This window comes from Lagenorhynchus albirostris, chromosome 10, assembly GCF_949774975.1.
Source record: "Lagenorhynchus albirostris chromosome 10, mLagAlb1.1, whole genome shotgun sequence".
Taxonomy (NCBI): Eukaryota; Metazoa; Chordata; class Mammalia; order Artiodactyla; family Delphinidae; genus Lagenorhynchus; species Lagenorhynchus albirostris.
The window spans coordinates 87,021,771-87,042,471 of record NC_083104.1 but is presented as its reverse complement, the minus strand read 5'-3'; the positions used below and the strand labels follow the sequence as shown (position 1 = coordinate 87,042,471).

The 20,701-nt window shown below is 38.5% G+C and overlaps 1 protein-coding gene across 2 annotated transcripts; it reads right to left on the bottom strand.

The window, feature by feature from the left end:
- Positions 1 to 8,102: 8,102 nt before the first annotated feature.
- Positions 8,103 to 18,412, bottom strand: PRL (prolactin). 2 transcript variants are annotated; one of them, XM_060164264.1, is made up of 5 exons: positions 18,385 to 18,412; positions 15,888 to 16,072; positions 13,990 to 14,097; positions 10,425 to 10,604; positions 8,103 to 8,294 (listed from the first exon to the last, which is right to left on the bottom strand). In XM_060164264.1, the coding sequence occupies exons 1-5, from the start codon at positions 18,410 to 18,412 to the stop codon at positions 8,103 to 8,105; spliced, it is 693 nt and encodes a 230-aa protein (XP_060020247.1). The 2 variants fall into 2 exon arrangements, with proteins under 2 accessions (XP_060020247.1, XP_060020248.1); XM_060164265.1 differs by having other exon boundaries at positions 15,888 to 16,069.
- Between the last annotated feature and the right edge of the window lie 2,289 nt (positions 18,413 to 20,701).

Sequence of the window (20,701 nt, the reverse complement as noted above, 5' to 3'; positions counted from 1 at the left end):
TAATGTATAGAAATCTCTTGCATTCCTATACACTAACAACGAAAGATCAGAAAGAGAAATTAAGGAAACAATCCCATTCACCACTGCCACAAAAAGAATGAAATACCTAGGGAAAAACCTACCTAAGGAGGTAAAAGACCTGTACTCAGAAAACTATAAGACACTGATGAAAGGAATCAAAGATGATAAAGAGATGGAGAGATATACCATGTTCTTGGATTGGAAGAATCAATATTGTAAAGTGACTGTACTACCCAAAGCAATCTACAGATTCAGTGCAATCCCTATCAAATTACCAGTGGTGTTTTTTACAGAACTAGAACAAAAAATCTTAAAATTTGTATGGAGATCCAAAAGACCCCGAATAGCCAAAGCAATCTTGAGGGAAAAAAATGGAGCTGGAGGAATCAGACTCCCTGACTTCATACTGTGCTACAAAGCTGCAGTAATCAAGACAGTATGGTACTGGCACCAAAACAGAAACATAGATCAGTGGAACAGGATAGAAAGCCCAGAGCTAAACCCATGCACCTGTGGTCAACTAATCTATGACAAATTAAGCAAAGATATACAATGGAGAAAAGACCGTCTCTTCAATAAGTGGTGCTGGGAAAACTGGACGGCTACATGTAAAAGAATGAAATTAGAACGCTCCCTAATACCATACACAAAAATAAACTCAAAATGGATTAAAGACCTAAATGTAAGACCAGACACCATAAAACTCTTAGAGAAAAACATAGGAAGAACACTCTTTGACATAAATCACAGCAAGATCTTTTTTGATCCACCTCCTAGAGTAATGGAAATAAAAACAAAAATAAACAAATGGGACCTAATGGAAGGTAAAAGCTTTTGCACAGCAAAGGAAACTATAAACAAGATGAAGAGACAACTCTTAGAATGGGAGAAAATATTTACAAGTGAATCAACGGACAAAGGATTAATCTCCAAAATACACAAACAGCTCATGCAGCTCAATATTAAAAAAAACCCACCCAATCCAAAAATGGGCAGAAGACCTAAATAGGCATTTGTCTAAGAAGACATACGGATGGCCAAGAGGCATATGAAAAGCTGCTCAGCATCACTAATTATTGGAGAAATGCAAGTGAAAACTGCAATGAGGTATCACCTCACACCAGTTAGAATGGGCATCATCAGAAAATTTAGAAACAACCAATGCTGGAGAGGTTGTGGAGAAAAGGGAACCCTCTTACACTGTTGGTGGGAATGTAAATTGATACAACCAGTATGGAGAATAGTATGGAGGACCTTAAAAAACTAAAAATAGAATTACCATATGACCCAGCAATCCTACCACTGGCCATATACCCAGAGAAAACCATAATTGAAAAAGACACATGCTCATTGCAGCACTATTTACAATAGCCAGTTCACGGAAGCAACCTAAATGCCGATCGGCAGGTGAATGGATAAAGAAGATGTGGTACGTGTATACAATGGAATAGTACTCAGCCATAAAAAGGAACGAAATTGGGTCATTTGTAGAGCCGTGGATGGACCAAGAGACTGTCATACAGAGTGAAGTAAGTCAGAAAGAGAAAAACAAATATCGTATATTAACACATATATGTGGAATCCAGAAAAATGGTACAGATGAACTGGTTTGCAAGGCAGGAATAGAGACACAGGTGTAGAGAGCAAACATATAGACACTTAGGGGGGAAAACGGGTGGGGGGGTGGTGGTGGGATGAATTGGGAGATTGGGATTGACATGTATACACTGATGTGTATAAAATAGGTAACTAATAAGAACCTGCTGTATAAAAAAATTAAATTGAAAAAGAAGTGAGTGTCCTCATCCTTTGGGAAGAAGATATTAGTATTTCTATTTTTATTTATTTTTATCTATATTTTATTTAATTTATATTTTTTGTATATTTTTTAAATGTCACAGTAAATTAGAAGAGCAGTACATATATAATATTTTTACATTATATAATTTTTGGCACTGATAGTGTGTTGTAAAATGAAAATAATTTAGAGATTAGTCATTCAGGAAACAGAAAATTATCAAAATCTGTTGCATAAAATGTTACTTAGTTTGGGGGAGTTTCCTCCAAATTACTTTTAAAATCTTTCAGTTCAAGTGACGAGAGGCAGAACGTTCAGAATATTCATGTTTGCATAGAGCCTCAAAGATGGAAACCTTTCTGAAGTTGTGCAGAAGAGGAAGAAGTCTGACTGGATGAGGCAAAACTTGGATCTGGAATGCAAGGGAGCATGTTTGCATGATTTAACAGAGGAAATGCTGCTGCTGCCCGCAATGCGTTCTAAGTTGTCTTTTTAAATCACTTCCCTCTCTTCACCTTTACTCCCTAAAACCCTTCCTCTGCTTTACTATTTCTCTTTCCATAGTACAGATCACCTGTTATCCTACTGTATAATGTATTTGTATTCATGTTTATTGTGTGTTGTCAGTCTTCCCCCCCAGCTAGAATATAAGTTCTGTGAGGACAAGCGTCTGCCTGCTTTGTTTTTTGATGTAAACCAAGCACCAACAATAGTGCCTGAGTCAAGTGGGAATTAAGTAAATATTTGTTCAGTGATCAATAGCAGAGTACTCGGCTGGCCTATAGGTTTTAGGATTTAGTGGTTTTTATTAACTATTGTAACTAAACTCATCTGCAGTTAATGTTACAGGGTTAGGACACTTTTCTGTTTTCTTTATCAGCATAAACATAAACAACATTTGGAGATAAGGTTTTAGACCCAATATGCTAGCTAGAATGTACTTTTGAAAAAAACCCAAAAAATATTAGTTGATTTGCTTTCTTTATTCAATATATAAAGTATATTTCTTTAAAAAACTTTACATATATATTGGTGTGTATACACACACACATATAAGTTTTAGGTATACAGCATAATGATTACATAATCATTATGCATATGTAACATTGACATATAACATTATATTAGTTTCAGGGGTACAGTGTAATGATTTGACGTATGTATATATTGCAAAGTGATACCACAATAAGTCTATATATAGTTACTGTCTGTCACTATATATAGTTACAAATTTTTTTTCTTGTGATGAGAACTTTTCAGATCTCTTAGCAACTTTCAAATATGCAATAAGTATATTCCTTTTTTGACTTAGTGCAGTTAAGTGGGACGAGTGGCTCTGAGTCTTAGAATCAAAGAATCATATTTAAACAGTTGAGCTGAATAAGACTTCTCAGTGCTAATTGATATAGAGCTTTCTTGCAAACTCCACCCCCGATTAGGCCCACCTGGCTCCCATCACACTGGTATGGTGTGCAAGCATGGATCTGTGTTTAAAACATATGGTATCTTTTCCACTTGTCCATGCATTTCTTTCTAAATGCCTTTCATTGCCTCATTTGTCTTTCCTGTCTTTACTATCCAAATAGGTTATAATTACAGCAGAAGATTTCTAAGTAGCTAGAGTCACATCTGGCTGCCTACTGGGCATTTTGGAAAGAGGCTGGGGAGGAGTCATTCCAATATTAGAGTTTTATTTTCAGAGGATTAGAAAGCTTTTCAGTTTCAAGACTCCTTCAATATGAATATTAAGAGTGAGCACTTTTTAATTATTATGTGATTAGTGATTAGCTGACCATCTGCTGAGAGGAAGACAACGAAAGGACAGTAAACAAGGGTGGATTCAGGAGAAAGGAATGAGAAACTCTTGGAGAAAGTGGACACATGTTGAAAGAGAACATTACTTATGTTTTGTTTAGGTTTTGGGTCGGGCTGGCTCTGAAGGAGTGGATTGTTTTCATTTTATTTCCATTCATCCACTATGCTTTACAATGCATGTCTTATTTAAGTGTTGAAAGTGACTAGTGACTTACTACCTGTTATCACTGGGCAGTGATGCTTTGGTTCTGGTATTTGATAGAGTCTAGCAGGGGCTCTTGAGTGTACTTATTTCTGTGATATGCTATAGTAAGTTAACATTTTTGATGAATTCTTATACAGAGTTGATGAAATACAGGAAAATAAAGTTCAGATGCTTTTGGACAGAACCTTAATTTATCTCCTGTCTTCTCTCTGACTTCCCAATCATTTATTTACTCATCCAGTCCCATGTTCTTGGATGCCTTTTTGACTCTTAGGCCTGCCTCATTCCCTCTGTGTAGTCAAGCCTATTTCTTTTCCTATCTCTCTCACATCCTCTGCTTCTTTTCGCTTGGCAATTTGATTTTTCTTTGATTTTCTTCTAGTGTCATAATATTCCAAGCTGTTTCTGGACTGCTGCTTTTTCTCCATCAGCCCCATACTCCCACTACCCCTCAGACCAGGTTAATGTTTCTATTTTCCAATTCTGGACATACTTCCCTCTTGCACTGAAGTTTCCTGGTTTCCTGTTGCCTTGCTGAATAAATACAAGCTCTCCAAATTGGCGTAAATGATCTTCCACAATGCATAAACAATCCTTACAAGATTTTCCCCATAACAGTAATATATGTAGAATAACGTGTATAGCACATAGTGGGAGCATAATAATGAGAGACATTACATGTCTGTCAAAAAAATGAGCATTTCTTGTGTTTTGGTCAAACTTGATTATCCACTGATACCTTATAATGCTATATGTATTAATATCTCAGTTCCTTTTGCCCAGGATATAGGAGACACTTACGATTCTAAATGAATTGACAGATATGCTGTCTTCCTGTTTTTCTGTATAAACATCCCATCAACCTTTCAAAACTCCATCATAAAGCCATCACAACTGTGTCACTCCAAAAAGCTTCCTGTTCTCACAACCAGATGTCTCCTAGCTGTACTTCAATTCACTGTAGCACTTTGTTTGGCATCGCCTCTTATACTTACTTTTCTTTACCATATAATATAGTAATTTGCATGTTTATGTCACCCTCTCTTTCTCCACAGCTTGAGAGCCAACTTCTGGAAAATAGAGATTTTTTTTTAAACCTCAGTTTAAGTCTTTGTTGTATCCATGACACGTGATTTACTAATCTGTGAGGTCAGTGAACTTCAAGGGTTTTTCATTTGTTTGTTTCCGTTTGGTAACCTCTGCTACTATTCTTGCTATAGCAGGGTCGTTTCTTCAAATGTAATCTTACATGGAAATCTGTAAAAGAGGAAAAAAATAGACTCACTCTGGTTGTCAGGGGAGTGACTGTTAAATTCTTCCCCAATATCCTCTTTTCAGCTACCCCTTGCTGACTCTACAGGACACCTAGGGCTCTGCTCAGTATTGTCTGAAATCTACAGTATTCAGTTTATATGTCACGGTCAAGCAGGGAGAGGCCTTTCAATATCACCTCCTCCGTTGTTTATCTACAGCGTTAAATTTGTGCTTGGAATAAACTTTATAAGAGAAGAATACATGAAGATGTGTGTGGGCTAGTGGTGAATGTATGTTTCATACAATTGCATTGTTGCCCTTATTGCCAAATTTCCCCTCTGATAAATACCATCCTCTCTGTTGGAAATATCTAGACATTGAAAGAAAGAAAGTTAAGTGGGTAACACAATAGAATTAGATGTTTGCAGCAATAAATGACTTAGAAAGAAAGTGCATACGTGTTTTTCCCATAGTCTTCTGCCTTTTGAAAGAAGAAAGCGGAAATACGAGAAAGCTGACATTTTGCATGCATGCAGGAACAAAGGGAGAGATTGATAGATTGGTTTGGGGCAGAGTATTCTGTTGTGTTCTGAAAGGTTTGGGTCATCACAGCTAGAGGCAGGAGCAGGACTCAGACAAAAATAACCCTGGCTATGAGGGAAGAGGTTGGTTTTGCTGGACTGTGTCCCTATACGTGTATGAAAAGTTTCTTTGCATGACAGAAGAAAATTGCCTTGAGTTCTGATCTGAAGAGGTGCCCAGTTTTGTTCATCTCTAGAACTATGGCAACTCATTTGGTAGCAGCAAAAGAATACTCCTCATACAAAGGACAATTTCAGAAAAAGAGGAGAGGAGAGGAAATAGAAGTAAAAGGAGAATATGAGGTGATATTTGCTCTTAGGGTATAAAAATTAAAGCATATATATTTGGGTCTTCACCAAATACAGTATTCTAATAGCATCTCACCCTGCACGACCCGTCCTTTACTCACTTTCTCTCTTCTGTATTTCCTTCCTTCCATCTTCTCCTTCTTTCATTCCTCTTCATTCTCCCTCCCTTCTACCTTTTTTATTTCGTCTCTATCAGGATGTTGGATGAAATATTTCCCATTGACTGTTGTCTAAGAATTCCTGCTAAAGCCATAAAGATGCTGCAAAACCAGCCTGGCGACACCACCGCCAGGAGAGCTGGCAACGAGATTGGCCCTCATCCCAGGATGTTTTGAGGCAGTTGAACAAGCTGAGCTACCCTAATCCAGTCATGTCTTTCCAGTCTCACTGGAAACTAAGTCTATGAGGAGGGTTTTGCAATTCAGGCACCTAGTAGGGAATGTTTGTAAGGCCAACTACCTAATTATTGACGAAGATAGTTACTCATGGTTCTGAAAGGAGGAAAGAATGGTATCTCACTCAGATTAATGTCTGTCTATGAATCCAACTTTCTAATCTACTCTGTGTTCACCAGGTGGAGAATTGTCCAGAGACCCCAGGATGGGGTCAGATGCACGCCGGTGTTATTGCCATTCAGTTGTTTGGAGTGTCTGTGATGCATGGCTTTCCTATGGGTCAGCTAGTAGGTAGCTGACCTTAAGCCAATTAATTTTCTCCAGTAGGGTGCTTGCAGAGTGAGGGGAACAGACAGACTGTGGAGAATACTGCAGGTGGCTGAGCTGTGGGGTGCCAGAATATTTCCCTTGGTCAGAAGCAACAGCTATGCAGTGGGGTATCCCCCTTGCAGATGTCCTGGAAAATCACTGGGGTGCCGCACAAGAGAGACACTTGTCATTCAGGGGAATTCCAGATCGGTCCCTCTTGGCCATGGGACAGCTACAATAGCACCACGTAAGTCAGTGATGTCAGAGGTTTTCCATCTCGTTATCCTCTACCCCCTTCCAACATGGCCGGAGGAATGAAGATCCAGAGAGTAAGGGAGAAGAATCCTTGCAGAAACGGTCATATCTGCTTTCCCTGGTAGGTTCCCTGGGCCTCAGTATGGTAGGGGGAAACATTAAGTAGGCTGAACATGAGGTGGAGTTGAAACTTGACCGGACTGAACTTGTTAAACCCAGCGTGACCAGAACGTATGGAATGCGTGCAAGATGATGCCAAGGAGATGGGGATGCAGTTGAGCACGGCTGAAGACAGCCAGTGGAGGAGGATGAAGCCAGTTCACGTTTGTATCTGCTATGGCCTCAACCTTTGTGTCCCCCAGAAATTTCATATGTTGAAATCCTAACTCCCAAAGGTGATGGTGTTCATGGGTGGAGCCTTTGGGAGGTGATTAAGTTATAAGGATGGAGCCTCATGAATGAGATTAGTGCTTTTATATATGAGAGCTCCCTAGTCCCGCTCCCCATGTGAGGATCCAGTAAGAAGTGTGCGACCGGAAGAGGGCCCCGCCTGACCACGCTGTGGAAATCGATTTCTGTTGTTTACAGATCTGTGATATTTTGTAATAGCAGCCCAGAAGGAGTAAGACAGTATCCTAATAATTTTTAGACAGTTCGGTAAACCTCACGCTATTTGGGTACATCACAGTTTCATAGCACTTAATTGTCTGTTGTAACACTGTGAAAATTGGCTGACAGTACGTGGCTGGCTTTCATAAAGAATCCCGATAATTCAGTCTTCTCGGTAGCATGACCAGCACGATAAATAATTATCTAATTCTTTGATTCTAATAACCTGACCCAGAATAATTTGCTGTGATGCTAAAGTAAGCTGTTAATGGTCTTTGTAATGCCAGGTTCTGCTATTTGTGACAGATTTTAATAGGAACTTCTCTCAACGGTAGGGATGGATTTTCTTTTGATTTTCTGTTAAAATGAAGATAAGAAACTTTGACAAATTGCCTTCTTAGATTTTGACATCTCTGTGGAGTCTGTTTTTATTTTTTAAGATGAGACCCATTACACCCAAGCATGCATTAAAAAGCTATAAAACTAAAAGAAGACTGCTATGGGATGGATCATTAAGAACCATCTCAGAAATGAATGGAATGGATGTGGGCTTAGCAGTTGCTGTCGTAGATGATTCGGCACTTCAGGAGCTTGAGATAACTGTCAATCTTATGTGAATCCCTGCGTAGGCAGTGGAGCAGGTTATAAAAAGCAAAAAGGCGCGTATCTTCATCGGCCATCTGCAGGGATGGAAGTCCCGACCACACCGAGTAGACCTCATTCTCTTTGACTCCAGGATGAACCTAAGCACCCAAAGATAATGACTTATTATGAGTTTTATTAGTATTTGCTTATCTTCGTTCCTTCTAATTATCAAATTAAGTTTTGGGGAGGACACATGAATATAAAACTCTGTAGGCATAGGTTTTGGAGCCAGCGTATCAGAAATCTGTTAGTAATTTACAAACTAGAAGCAGAACTCAAGTGTAAGTTTTCTTACATGTATGTGATCACAGATTAAGGATATTTGTACAGGAGTAAAACGATGGAGAAACAAAGCTGCTGTTTGAATATTCATATGAATGTGATCAAGGGACACAGTTGTATCACTTGAACTGTTTCATGTCCTGAATCTGTTCTCTGAAATGTACTTTTTACCTTATTTCTTCTGAAGGTCACCATCATTACATTTATGTTTCCCCTGCTTTGAACTGATTCTCTTCTCCATAGAGCGTGTGTTTAAAGACCTTAGAAACGATGCGGATTGTACTAGATGGTTTAAGGGGCAGCTAATCTAGCGATGGCTGTGACTGACAAGATCTTCTGAAATAGTCAGGAGGCATTCACATTCCACCCAGGACAGATAACCCCCTGATGTCCATGAGAAATATCTGCTTTCTCTTGATGTCTCTTAAGTGGGAGGTACTGGGAAAACTGCCTATAAAAAGGGGGTGCTGACAGCAACCCCCCAGTGGTGAGAGGTGGGTGGTAGGGTGGGGACTGTGAGCAACTGAGCACCTTGCATCTTCATGCTTGTTACCCTCTGTGGGCTGGGAACCCCCGGAGAACCAAGAGACCAAGTAACCAGCTTGGCAACTAGGGATGTCATCTAGTTTGGAGAGCTTCTAGGTATAAACGTGGGATAACTGTAGACCCTGCTACACGAACTTTCTGCTGCAGAGTAAGACCATTTTTTAAACCTGGAATTCCTTATTGGAATTTGTGTGTGTTGCCTTGCTTTTTATTTTGGTGCTTGAGCCCTAAGACAAAATTTACTGTGCAAAGGGCAATGATATGAATAAGAATAAATAAGTAAGCGGTAAAAAAGAACAAAATGAAGTATTATAGAACAAATTAGTGACCTCAGAAAATAGGCCCACAGGAATGAGGAAAATAACCTGAAAATCTAGGTGTTTATTTCATATGTCCCAGGGTTAAAATGTGCTTTGTATTTGTGATGGATATATTCTTCTCCCCTGAAAATGACAAAAATGTCACAGGATTAACATGTACTTTGTACACAATAAGAGAAATATAAAATTGCTCCTATTATTAGGTCTGTAATCATATATTTTTATTTAGATTATATATTATTTCTGAGAACTTCAGGAAGCTGCTTAGATGTTCCCTCCCTCATGTTGAAATTATCCCATCTAAATGGAGATTTATTTATCCCATTTATTTATCCCATCTAAATGCATATATCAATCTAAATATGATAAATTATTTGGGGAGATTAAATGCAATGATTAGAGTTTTTATTTTGGAGCCCCCTCCCAAAGAAAATTTCGGATGGGAAAACTTTGTGTAAATTACAAAATAAAAAAACATTCCAGAAAAGGAGCATCTCCATCTTTTGTGACCCACTGAAATCTAGTGCTTGTGGGACAGCATTCATGCTGTGGCCTCCTCTTTTCAATCTCCTTCCTTCCCTGACAGATATCTCCAGAAGAGCAGGAGGAGTGGGGAGAAACACCATCCAATCTGGTTTTGACTTTCTCTTTTCTTCCTTCCCACTCTCATCCTTTGGTTTGAGGAGGACAGAGAAAGAATACAAGCAGAATTTCAGTAGCAAATGTCCTGGGATACTTTGAAGAAAACATTTATTTTGCAAATTCTATTCTGTAGTTCTCTTACCCTTGAAAATATTTCAACCACCTGTGCCCAGGAAAAGGCAAGCTTTTGGTGGAATTGTGTGCAATGCAGGGAAGGCTGCACCTGTCAAAAATCGTAGTAGAATTCTGCTTCACTTACAGTAGAACCTATCACTATGATGAATGACTAGGCTCTTGCTTTATTTAATAGCAGTCTAGAATATAGGAGGCCTGCATCTTGTTCTTGCAAAGTGAGATATTTCAAAACTCATTCCTCATCACAGAGGTCACTTCTTTCATTCATGAGAAAACCAAGGAAGCCTTCAAGAGGCTGCTCACCTGGCCAACTATCTTCTCCATGCCTTCTAGAAGTCGTTTGTTCTGTTCCTCAATCTCTATGGCTCTTGATAGGATAGCCTCTGGGGCTTCTTGCATACCCCGCACCTCAGTGACCAGGTGGTACAGAGGGTCATTCCAGGAGCGCAGCACGCCAAGGATCATGCTCAGAAGGACTTCATGCTAAGCGACCATAGGAAGCAATTTCATTAAAATAAGCATAATACGGTGGGTTTAGTCACATGTGATTTTTGTGCAGAGAGGCTGACCTAAAAAAACCTCTTTGTTATTCCTGTGTGTACACAAAATTTTTTGAAGGTGGTAAAAGTTGTAAAAGTATAAAATGTAAGCTATTTGTTTACATTTTGCTAAAATTTAAAAATATCTGGCTTATTTTTTTCAATGCTTTTATTTTTACTTATTTGAATTTTTGAATTTTATTTTATTTTTTTATACAGCAGGTTCTAATTAGTTATCTATTTTATACATATTACTATGTATATGTCAGTCCCAATCCCCCAATTCATCCCACCCCCCCCACCACTTTCCCCTCTTGGTGTCCATATGTTTGTTCTCTACTTCTGTGTCTCTATTTCTACCCTGCAAACCGGTTCATCTGTACCATTTTTTCTAGGTTCCACATATATGCCTTAATATACAATATTTGTTTTTCTCTTTCTGACTTACTTCACTCTGTAGGACAGTCTCTAGATCCATCCACGTCTCTACAAATGACCCAATTTCATTCCTTTTTATGGCTGAGTAATGTTCCATTGTATATATGTACCACATCTTCTTTATCCATTCGTCTTTTCGATGGGCACTTAGGTTGCTTCCATGACCTGGCTGTTGTAAACAGTGCTGCAGTGAACATTGGGGTGCATGTGTCTTTTTGAATTATGGTTTTCTCTGGGTATATGCCCAGTAGTGGGATTGCTGGGTCATATGGTAATTCTATTTTTACTTTTTTAAGGAACCTCCATACTGTTCTCCATAGTGGCTGTATCAATTTACATTCCCACCAACAGTGCAAGAGGGTTCCCTTTTCTCCACAACCTCTCCAGCATTTGTTGTTTGTAAATTTTCTGATGACGGCCATTCTGACTCGTGTGAGGTGATACCTCATTGTACTTTTGATTTGCATTTCTCTAATAATTAGTGATGTTGAGCAGCTTTTCATGTGCTTCTTGGCCATCTGTATGTCTTCTTTGGAGAAATGTCTATTTAGGTCTTCTGCCCATTTTTTGATTGGGTTGTTTGTTTTTTTTAATATTGAGCTGCATGAGCTGTTTATACGTTTTGGAGATTAATCCTTTGTTGATTCATTTGCAAATATTTTCTCCCATTCTGAGGGTTATCTTTTCATCTTGTTTGTAGTTTCCTTTACTTTGCAAAAGCTTTTAAGTTTCATTAGGTCCCATTTGTTTATTTTTGTTTTTATTTCCATTACTCTAGGAGGTGGATCAAAAAAGATCTTGCTGTCATTTATGTCAAAGAGTGTTCTTCCTATGTTTTCCTCTAAGAGGTTTATAGTGTCCGGTCTTACATTTAGGTCTCTAATCCATTTTGAGTTTATTTTTGTGTATGGTGTTAGGGAGTGTTCTAATTTCATTCTTTTACATGTAGCTGTCCAGTTTTCCCAGCACCATTTATGGAAGAGACTGTCTTTTCTCCATTATATATCCTTGCCTCCTTTGTCATAGATTAGTTGACCATAGGTGCATGGGTTTATCTCTGGGTCTGCCTTATGCAAATAACTAATTCTTCTAATGAGTTCTAATTTATAATGTAAAGAATTTTGTTTTTACCTCGGAAATTCGACCATCTACTTAGTGAGTTCTTTATATTTGAATACTTTGCTTGTCCAGGGAAAGAAACCTAAGTATTTTGTTGGAACTCAGTATGTGCCTGGAGTATCTACCCAGGAAAGATTCCACCCATGCCCACATCATTTTCACCCAAAGATTCATTTGTATTAATGAATCAAATCATGTATTAATATATTCATTTTTTGATTGGTAATTTTATTTTATGATATTGGAACAAAGAGGCAGTGAAGAAGACGTGGCATTTAAAAACATGCTTTCCTTAATCTATCCCAACACCAACCCCCATGCTGCTATCAGAGCAGTCTATTTTGTTGACATGTGTAGGTGCAGAAAATGGCGCAGTACTGTCTTTAGTAACAGCATCAATGGGATTCACAATGGAGGGTGTTGCCCCCTAGTTTACTACTACCAGGATCAGGCATGAAACTCCAAGGGGCTGAGCATCTCTGACTTAAAATGCTTACTTTCTTGATGTCCATGAACTAATCTACTGGTAAAGGAAATGAAGAGTGGAGAAGAATCAAATAGACATTGCAGTGGAAGCATGACTAGACTGTGAGAGAAGGAGTTATAAAGAAATACAGGCTGTATCGTGAGTGGCACATATGGACTGGGCCATTGTAGCTCAGTGGTTAAAAGTGAGAGCTCTGAGTTGGATGAAACCCAGACTCACTGCTTCCTAGCTGTGTGACAGGTGCAAATTCCATAACTTCTCTGAGCCTCGGTTTCCTTATCTCAGGAAGTGTAATAGCAGTACCTGTGTTATAGGATTTTTTGTGACGACTGAATATAGTAACGCACATAAAGTGCTTTGTAAAATGTATGGCAATGTAGTCGCTCTCAATAAATTTTAAATTTATAAAAAATTCCTTCTCCTCCTTCTTCACCTTCTTCCTTCATTTTATCATCATCGTTATTAATGAGCTTACTAGACTGAAAGAATGCTGGTATCATTAACCAAGTTGTAGAGAGAGAACAGATTGTATTTAAGAGGGTATATATGTGAAAGTATTTAAAATCATGTGAGGACAGTGGTTCGGGCAGGGAATCAGAAGGGAGAGATTATGATGATAAAAAAATGGAGCTGGGATAAATGAACAGGCCCTGATATACAGACTTTGTTGTCATCAGAACAGAGGCAATAGTTGCGGTCATGAGAAGCAAACCATTTTATAGGACCTGATTTGGGGAGAGACCTGTAATTAAGAATGAGAGGTGACAGAGGAGTCAGTGAAGAATGAAGTAGGTGTCAGAGAAGTAGAAGCAGAATCAGGAGAGCCTTGAAAGTCAGAAGCAATGGCTCGAATGGTACAGTGGTCCGTCATGGTAAATGCTGCCGATGTAAGAGTCACTAGTAATGGGGGATACATCAACTGGGTTTGCGTTTCTTAAGTACCCATGAATTTTGCAAATTTACTATATTACACATGGAAGTCCCATTCAGTTCATGCTTTCATGCAGTAAAGTATATGCAATCCTAGGTCTAATGCATTGGTTGAAGTAATGTTGTCTGCATGTCTGCATTTATAGATCATTTATTTTGCTGCTATCGGTCTTTAGTCAGCACTTGATTTTACTCATACTTCATCAAGTGCAGAATGTAATTTCTCTTCAATAGCTTGCTCTTCCTCCACCTTCCTTTGCATGTGCCGTTACCATTACTTCTAATAATCTGCAGCCTGGTAACACCCGTGGACTGTCTCATTTGTTTAGGTGAAAAACCTGGATAAAAGACTCACATGGACCTGTTGGGCTTGTTCTTTGTCTTCAGGGGTGGAGAGGGAGGAGGTGTGGCAGCTGTTGATAGCCTTGGTAATGAACCCTCTGCCCTGGGCGTACCGTTTATCCTGGAAGTGATCAAGCAGATTTACTGAGTTAGTGTTGTTTGGGCATTGAATAAATGAACCCATTACCAGAATAGTAACACATTTGATAGATGTATCATTTTTTTAATGAAAGCCACGTAAAAGTCATTCTTTGTCCTACTTTTTCTTTCCATTATCTCTATAAAAATTTTTTTTTCCATCTAACTTTTCTAAATTCCAAGCTCTTCCCTTTGCTATTCCCTTGTTTAATTTCACCCTTCCCACAAGTTATTATCTGGAGAGCAAACACTAAAAATACCTCAAATATGAAATATTAAATGTTTTATTAAGTATCATCTTTTTTAAAAGTATTTGAACCAAATATAGTGCATACGTACCTGTATTTAGCCATTTACTCTTTTGTTCACTGTGGGTCGGAACCAATATACTTCCTTAATAGGAGTTATAAAATGATAGCTTTTCTTTGACTAATCTCTGAATCCACATGCCTATAGCTTAGTGTTCATCATAGATGCAGACTACAATTTTGCTGATGGTGACAAAATGGTAAGTCAGAGAAACGTGGCATAAAATTCTAAGGAATCCTAAGCAATGGACTGAGAATAAGAATAGAAAAAACTAGCTAACACATTGATAGAGAAAAACTAATCTTTAGTAAAACTTGTGAACATTTAAAGGGATTATTTGTAAGATTTGGAAAAAAGGTGGCCAGTTAAAAATGGAGAATGAAAGAGAAACTGGTGAGTAAAAAGAACTACATGAATTTAATACAAACATTGAATACCATTTTTTATCAGCTGTTTGCTCTACTATGTGCTCCTTGATTGTCCTAAAAGAGTTAACATACAACTTTCAAAGTACCTTCATCAGAAAGAGAATAATTGTTTCCAGTTCTAAACCAACCCTTCTAGTTGGTTCTAAACCTATTCACTGCAAATCTTAGAACAATAATTTGTAGCATTTAAGAAACTATCATTATTTGTTTTCCTGACATGGATTCAGCTTCATTTACCATGTTCCATCCACCCAATTCACTGCAGTGCAGTTACTTATCGGGTATCTACTGTGTGCTAGGTGAAGAATGCCCAGAGAGACACTTAAGGACAAAAAAGTCAACATACTTCCTTTTCCTTAGCCCCACCTAAAAGTGCTTTAGGTCAGGTGCTGTTATGGACTGAAGGTTTGTGTCTCCCCCAGATTCCTGTGTTGAAGCCCCAACCCTCAATGTACTGTATTTGGAGAAGGACCTTTATGAAGGTAATTAAGGTTAAATGAGCTCATAGGTCAGAACCCTGATCCAGTGTGATCAGTGTCTTTATAAGAGAGTTTTCTTGTTTTTTCTGTATCTCTGTCTCTTTCTCCCCCGCTTACCATGTGAGGACACATGGAGGAGCCAGATTGGGAAGAGAGAGCCCTTACAAGAACCTGACCGTGCTGGCAACCTGATCGGGGACTTCCAGCCCCCAGAACTGTGAGGAAATAAATTTCTGCTATTTAATCCACCTAGTCTATGGTATTCTGTTATGGCACTCCAAGCGGACTAATACAGGTGCTTTAAAAGTTATTTTGGAAATTAAAACAATAAAATGAAGTAAAGGAAATTGAAAAACAATTATTACACTCTTTAAGAATCTTCGAGATTTCCTGAAACTGACCCTTTCTCCTACATCTTACGAGCTGATGCCTTCTTTGACCCGGAAAGCGTATCATTTGAAATTTGGCTGGTGCAGCTTTCTTGTTTGCAGTGTGGTTTAGCCCAGTCACTTACGTGAAGGCTCTTTCTGGAAAGAGGCATGAAGTGCAGTACTTACAAATTCGTTGAACATTTCCGAGGAGAGGTTATGGATGTAGTGGGACAGGATGACTGCGCGGTCAAACAGGTCTCGAAGGGACACCTGGCAGTTGACAGCCCCGCTGGGACAGATGGGAAGGGAGGCCACACTCTTGCACAAGAGCAGATTTGACACCAGCAACAGCAGGAGCAGGAGTGACCCTGCTTAAATAAAAAAATGAGCCACTCTGAGATGATCTATTCAACTGAGGTTATCAAAAGCCATCCTGTCAAGGGAAGCCTTATCTCTCCCCATTGCCCTCTGCATGATTTGGTACTGAAATAGCTGGGGTGGGAAAGAATCAACACCTTCCACTGTGTAAATTTGGATGTATAATCATATTTGCACAGATAGGTAGTTTGAGAAGTAGGTTACTCCCTGCATTTTTGTATTGCTCCCAGAAGCGCTTCTGTGCTTTGCAAACATTTGGAGCTGAAATTAATTCTGAGCCGGAGTGTTTAGGTCATTCTCTTAAGATAGTTTAATGTCTTGGAACTTTCTGCAGATTCTCAGCAGCCAGGCTCTCTAGGAGTTTGTAATTTTTTTAACTCTATGTTGACGAATGCTTGCATTCTAGACACTGAAATGTCAAGAATAGCACAGTTGATCTCTCTGGTTTACTGTCGTGCCTGATAATAATAAACACATGACCAACTGATTGCTAATATTGAGCACTAAGATAAAAAGGATACTGTAGCCATGGGGTCACCTTAATAACCCCATGCATTTCCTTGATACTTTGCCCAAAGCTTTAAAAATTTTTTTAAATTTGTGTTTCACAATAACCCTGTGAGGTAGCCTTGACTTTATCTTCAAATTATATTAATGAAACAAGAAGACTTAGAGAGGGTGAGTAATTTTCCCCAAGTCCCATTATTAGCAGATGGAGGCGGCTGGGTGCCAGTGTCATCTTTTCACTTCCTCATGTCACATCACACACGCGTGTGGCCTCTCGGTCTGTGTGTAACAGGGACCACATCGGTAGCTATGATGATCAGAGCTAGCAGAGGTCACCGCCATTACTAGTAGAGAAAAATACTTTGATTGCATGACAATAGTGAACCTAGAAAGTTGATTTTATCAATTTGTTCTGCTCTATCTATAAAACACTCTTTAAAAATATTTGACAATTATCAGAGATGATTTACTCACCAATTTACTATCTCAGAAGATGGACAAATAAGAACCACTAACATATCAATAATTTACACTTCCAAAAGGAAAGAAACAATATATTAAAATCACTTTTAACTTCAGACTACTCCAAAAGACTATAAAGAATATAAAATATAAAAATGTGTTTATCAGAAAACTCATTTGCTATGGAATCTTCAATAAATGTAACTGGAAATGTCCAAGATAAAGCTAGGCAAGTGCTAAAGATTTATGGTGAAAAAATACCTAACCCCAAATACCTGAAAATCTATAAAAGAATATTTAGCATAGAATGTAGCTAAACAACCTTTTAGCTGCAAAATAAAAAATATTAATGTTGTGAGATGATTCATGTAACAGACTTCTAATTTTTCAAAAACATGTTTCCAAAGAGTTTGTTTTAGGTACATTACAGTCATGTAACATAGCTGATTAGATGTTTTATCTACAAGTATAAATAAAAAGTGCTTTGCAGGTAGAGGCATTGGAATAGTATTGGTTCTAGGAAATTCATGACTGGATAGATATTCTTTAATTCTTTCTACATTTGTCTGTACCTTTATCATCTGAAGGATTTTCATAGTCTAAGATGAGATAAAAGAGATAAATGTTTCTGTTGTTTCATGAAATAAATTTTGTTACTAATTTCCTTGTCTTGCAATTTCTTTTTCTTGCAAATGTCAACCAAGAAAGTAAAGGTAATTAGTTATTACTAGCCTGTTTTTTCTTTTATAATGTCATTTGGCTTAAACCCAGTCGACAAAGTATTGTAGGAGACAACTCTGCTATCATTGTCTATATTATGGCTTCAGAGTTAAAAGTTTCATCAGGCTGACTCATCTTGGCCAAACCACAAAAGAGGCCTGGGAACTAGAAAATGTTTGTTTCTACCTTCTGGAGTTGTGATGACTTGGACTCAGAGACACTTTTGGTCTTATTCCAGTCCAGGGTTTCTCACCTTTGGCTGATTGACATTTTGAGCTGGATAATTCCTTGTTCTGGGGGCTCTCCTGTGTATTGTAGTATATTTAGCAACATCTCTGACCTCTACCCACTAGAGACCAGTAGCGCCCCTGCCCCAAATTAAGACAACCAAAACCATCTCTAGACATTAACCAAATGTCTCTGGAAGACACTCCCCCATTTGGGAACCGCTTTCCTAGTCCCTTAAACAATTGATTTCTAGAGCAGTGATTAGATAGCTCTTCTAAACTCTGTAATGCTGAAACCTCTGAATGAGAGAATATTAGATACAATTTCAAATTAATACCGCCACAGGAGTGTTGATAAAGCTAGCAGCTCCGTGAGTTGCTGCACATACCTTTCTGTGATGAACCTTTGTTGTCCATGGTGGTGATGATTTCGAAAAACACACTTCACCAGAGAAGATCTGGTAGTCCTACAGCTTTCTCTTTCCCAGATATTGGCTTTATAAGCCTTTGACATCTTCATGAATATATTTAATCAGGCATTCCCTTCCCTTTTGCCAGTCATCTATTTCCGTCATCGAGATTACCCCCATAATTTCAAACATCAAATGGTATTCTATTTCTTATTCATATTCAGGAAGACATACTGGCCAGAAATGAAAATCTAGGAAGGATTTTGATTAATTAGACCAAAAGGAAATGAGAGAGATAATGAAGGTGAGATCTGGAGACTAGTTTGGGTTAGAGGACCTGTAAAATTATAGCAGTCATTTACTTTTAACATGTACCTTTATTTCTCTGCAGTTTCTTGAACATAGCATTATCTTTCACTAAGGTGTCGCGTGTATTATCAAAGGTTATTATTTTTTTTCATTCAGAATTGCTGGGTGAAGTCAAAATTTCAAAACTTACACACTAAATACCAAGAAATATAGAATAAGGATGAGTAAGATTTTCAGTTCCTGTTATACTCAATACATTTCCCTCATTTTTTCTTGATTTTTACACATTCTGTTTTGTTCTTTTAAAAATGACATACCTCTGTGGTAAAATGTACATTTTCATTTATCTCTTTTGATTTTAACATTTAGGTAAAGTTATATTTTCATCCCCAGTTTACAGATTGAAAAACAGAGGATTGGAGATATTAAATGTCAAGGATATAGAAGAAGTAATTAGTCAAGTTAGATACTGAAAGGATTGTCGTTTCAAGAGGAATCAGGAGGGATGTGAAGAAGGCTGGAAAATGAATCCTTAAACACACGTTGCCCCTCTTCTAAGATGAAGAAAACAGCCACTCCCTGGGCTTCCCTGGTGGCGCAGTGGTTTAGAGTCCGCCTGCTGATGCAGGGGACAGGGGTTCGTGCCCCAGTCCGGGAAGATCCTACATGCCGCAGAGCGGCTGGGCCCGTGAGCCACGGCCACTGAGCCCGCGCGTCCGGAGACTGTGCTCCGCAACGGGAGAGGCCATGGCAGTGAGAGGCCCGCCTACCGCAAAAAAAAAAAAAATCCCCCAAAAAACACAAACAAACAAAAAGTCACCCCTGACCTTAGGGGGTTTATTCTGGGGAAGTGACACAGTGATTTTTCAAGGGCAAACACACACACACACACACACACACACACACACACACACACACACACACACAGCCTGGTATATAATGCAGTAAAACAAAATTCTAGACAGTCATGTCCACTTTCAAGGATAGGGGTGGACAAACTGTTACTAACTTACGGTGGCTTTATTTCTCTGACCTCGAGCTACTCTGGAGGCAAGGTGACAAAAATTCATCTTTCATGGGCTCAAAAGTTCCACTTGCCTTTTAGAGATTTCCTGAATGAAATGATTGTAATGAATATGAACTAAGTTGTTGACGACATTCTCTAATTTTTAAGTCCATGCATCTAAAGCAGCCTGTGACCTTTAGTTTCAATTTTACCATATGTGTCTCATAGTAAATTGACAGGTGAGGTAATTTAAAGAAAATAATGTCTTTCTATGGCATTCACTTTTTCTATAGTTGCTCCTGCCGTATTTATGCTTTAGCAATTATCTAAGTGCTCTTATGGGGACTTAGAAATCTCCACAAAGACTAACGTCACTTAAAAACTATCTTCCTAATTGTCTTAGCTTAGGCAATACTAGATTTTGAATCACATGAATCAAGTATGATGACATATAGGCTCTATCAACGTAAAGCTGGGTCAGGATTCCATACGCTCATACTAGGTATCCATTTTTTTTCCCCTGGACAGTGAAAGTCTGAATTGTTAAGAGAGCAGTGCCATGTGGTAGAGAAATTAATGCTGCCCTGCCTTTCCCTCCTCTCCTGGAAACTTAAGGGTAGGAAAATCTGCCATAAGAAGTGACAACTTAATCTTAAAATTTAAAGGTGTTGCAACGTTTGTAGATAGCCAGGAAAAGAGTAATCTAAGAAAACCCGATTTGTGTTTATTCAGTGGAGGCTAGTTGATTTATTTGACTCCAAAGAGGAACATGTTTCTCCGTAAAGTTTCTTGTGTGCTTTCTTACTGCTTCACAGACCCATGTTTCCTGCTAAAGGGATATTGCAGTATCTAAATAACCCAAAAGGCATATTTTATGTAAAAAGTCATAGTTGTCTTATTTTTCTTTCCTGTAGTGTCAGCCCCTTCCCACCTTAATTTTTGTATGCGTTCTTTTGCAAGTTTTTCTCTTTATGAAAACCT

Excerpts from the sequence above, each read along its gene's own strand:
- PRL (XM_060164264.1), bottom strand. The coding sequence starts at position 18,412 with ATGGACAACAAAGGTTCATCACAGAAAG. Across the intron at positions 16,073-18,384 it reads CAAAGGTTCATCACAGAAAG|CAGGGTCACTCCTGCTCCTG; the intron begins GTATGTGCAGCA and ends TTTTTATTTAAG. Across the intron at positions 10,605-13,989 it reads AACAAGCCCAACAGGTCCAT|CATGAAGTCCTTCTGAGCAT; the intron begins GTGAGTCTTTTA and ends ATGGTCGCTTAG.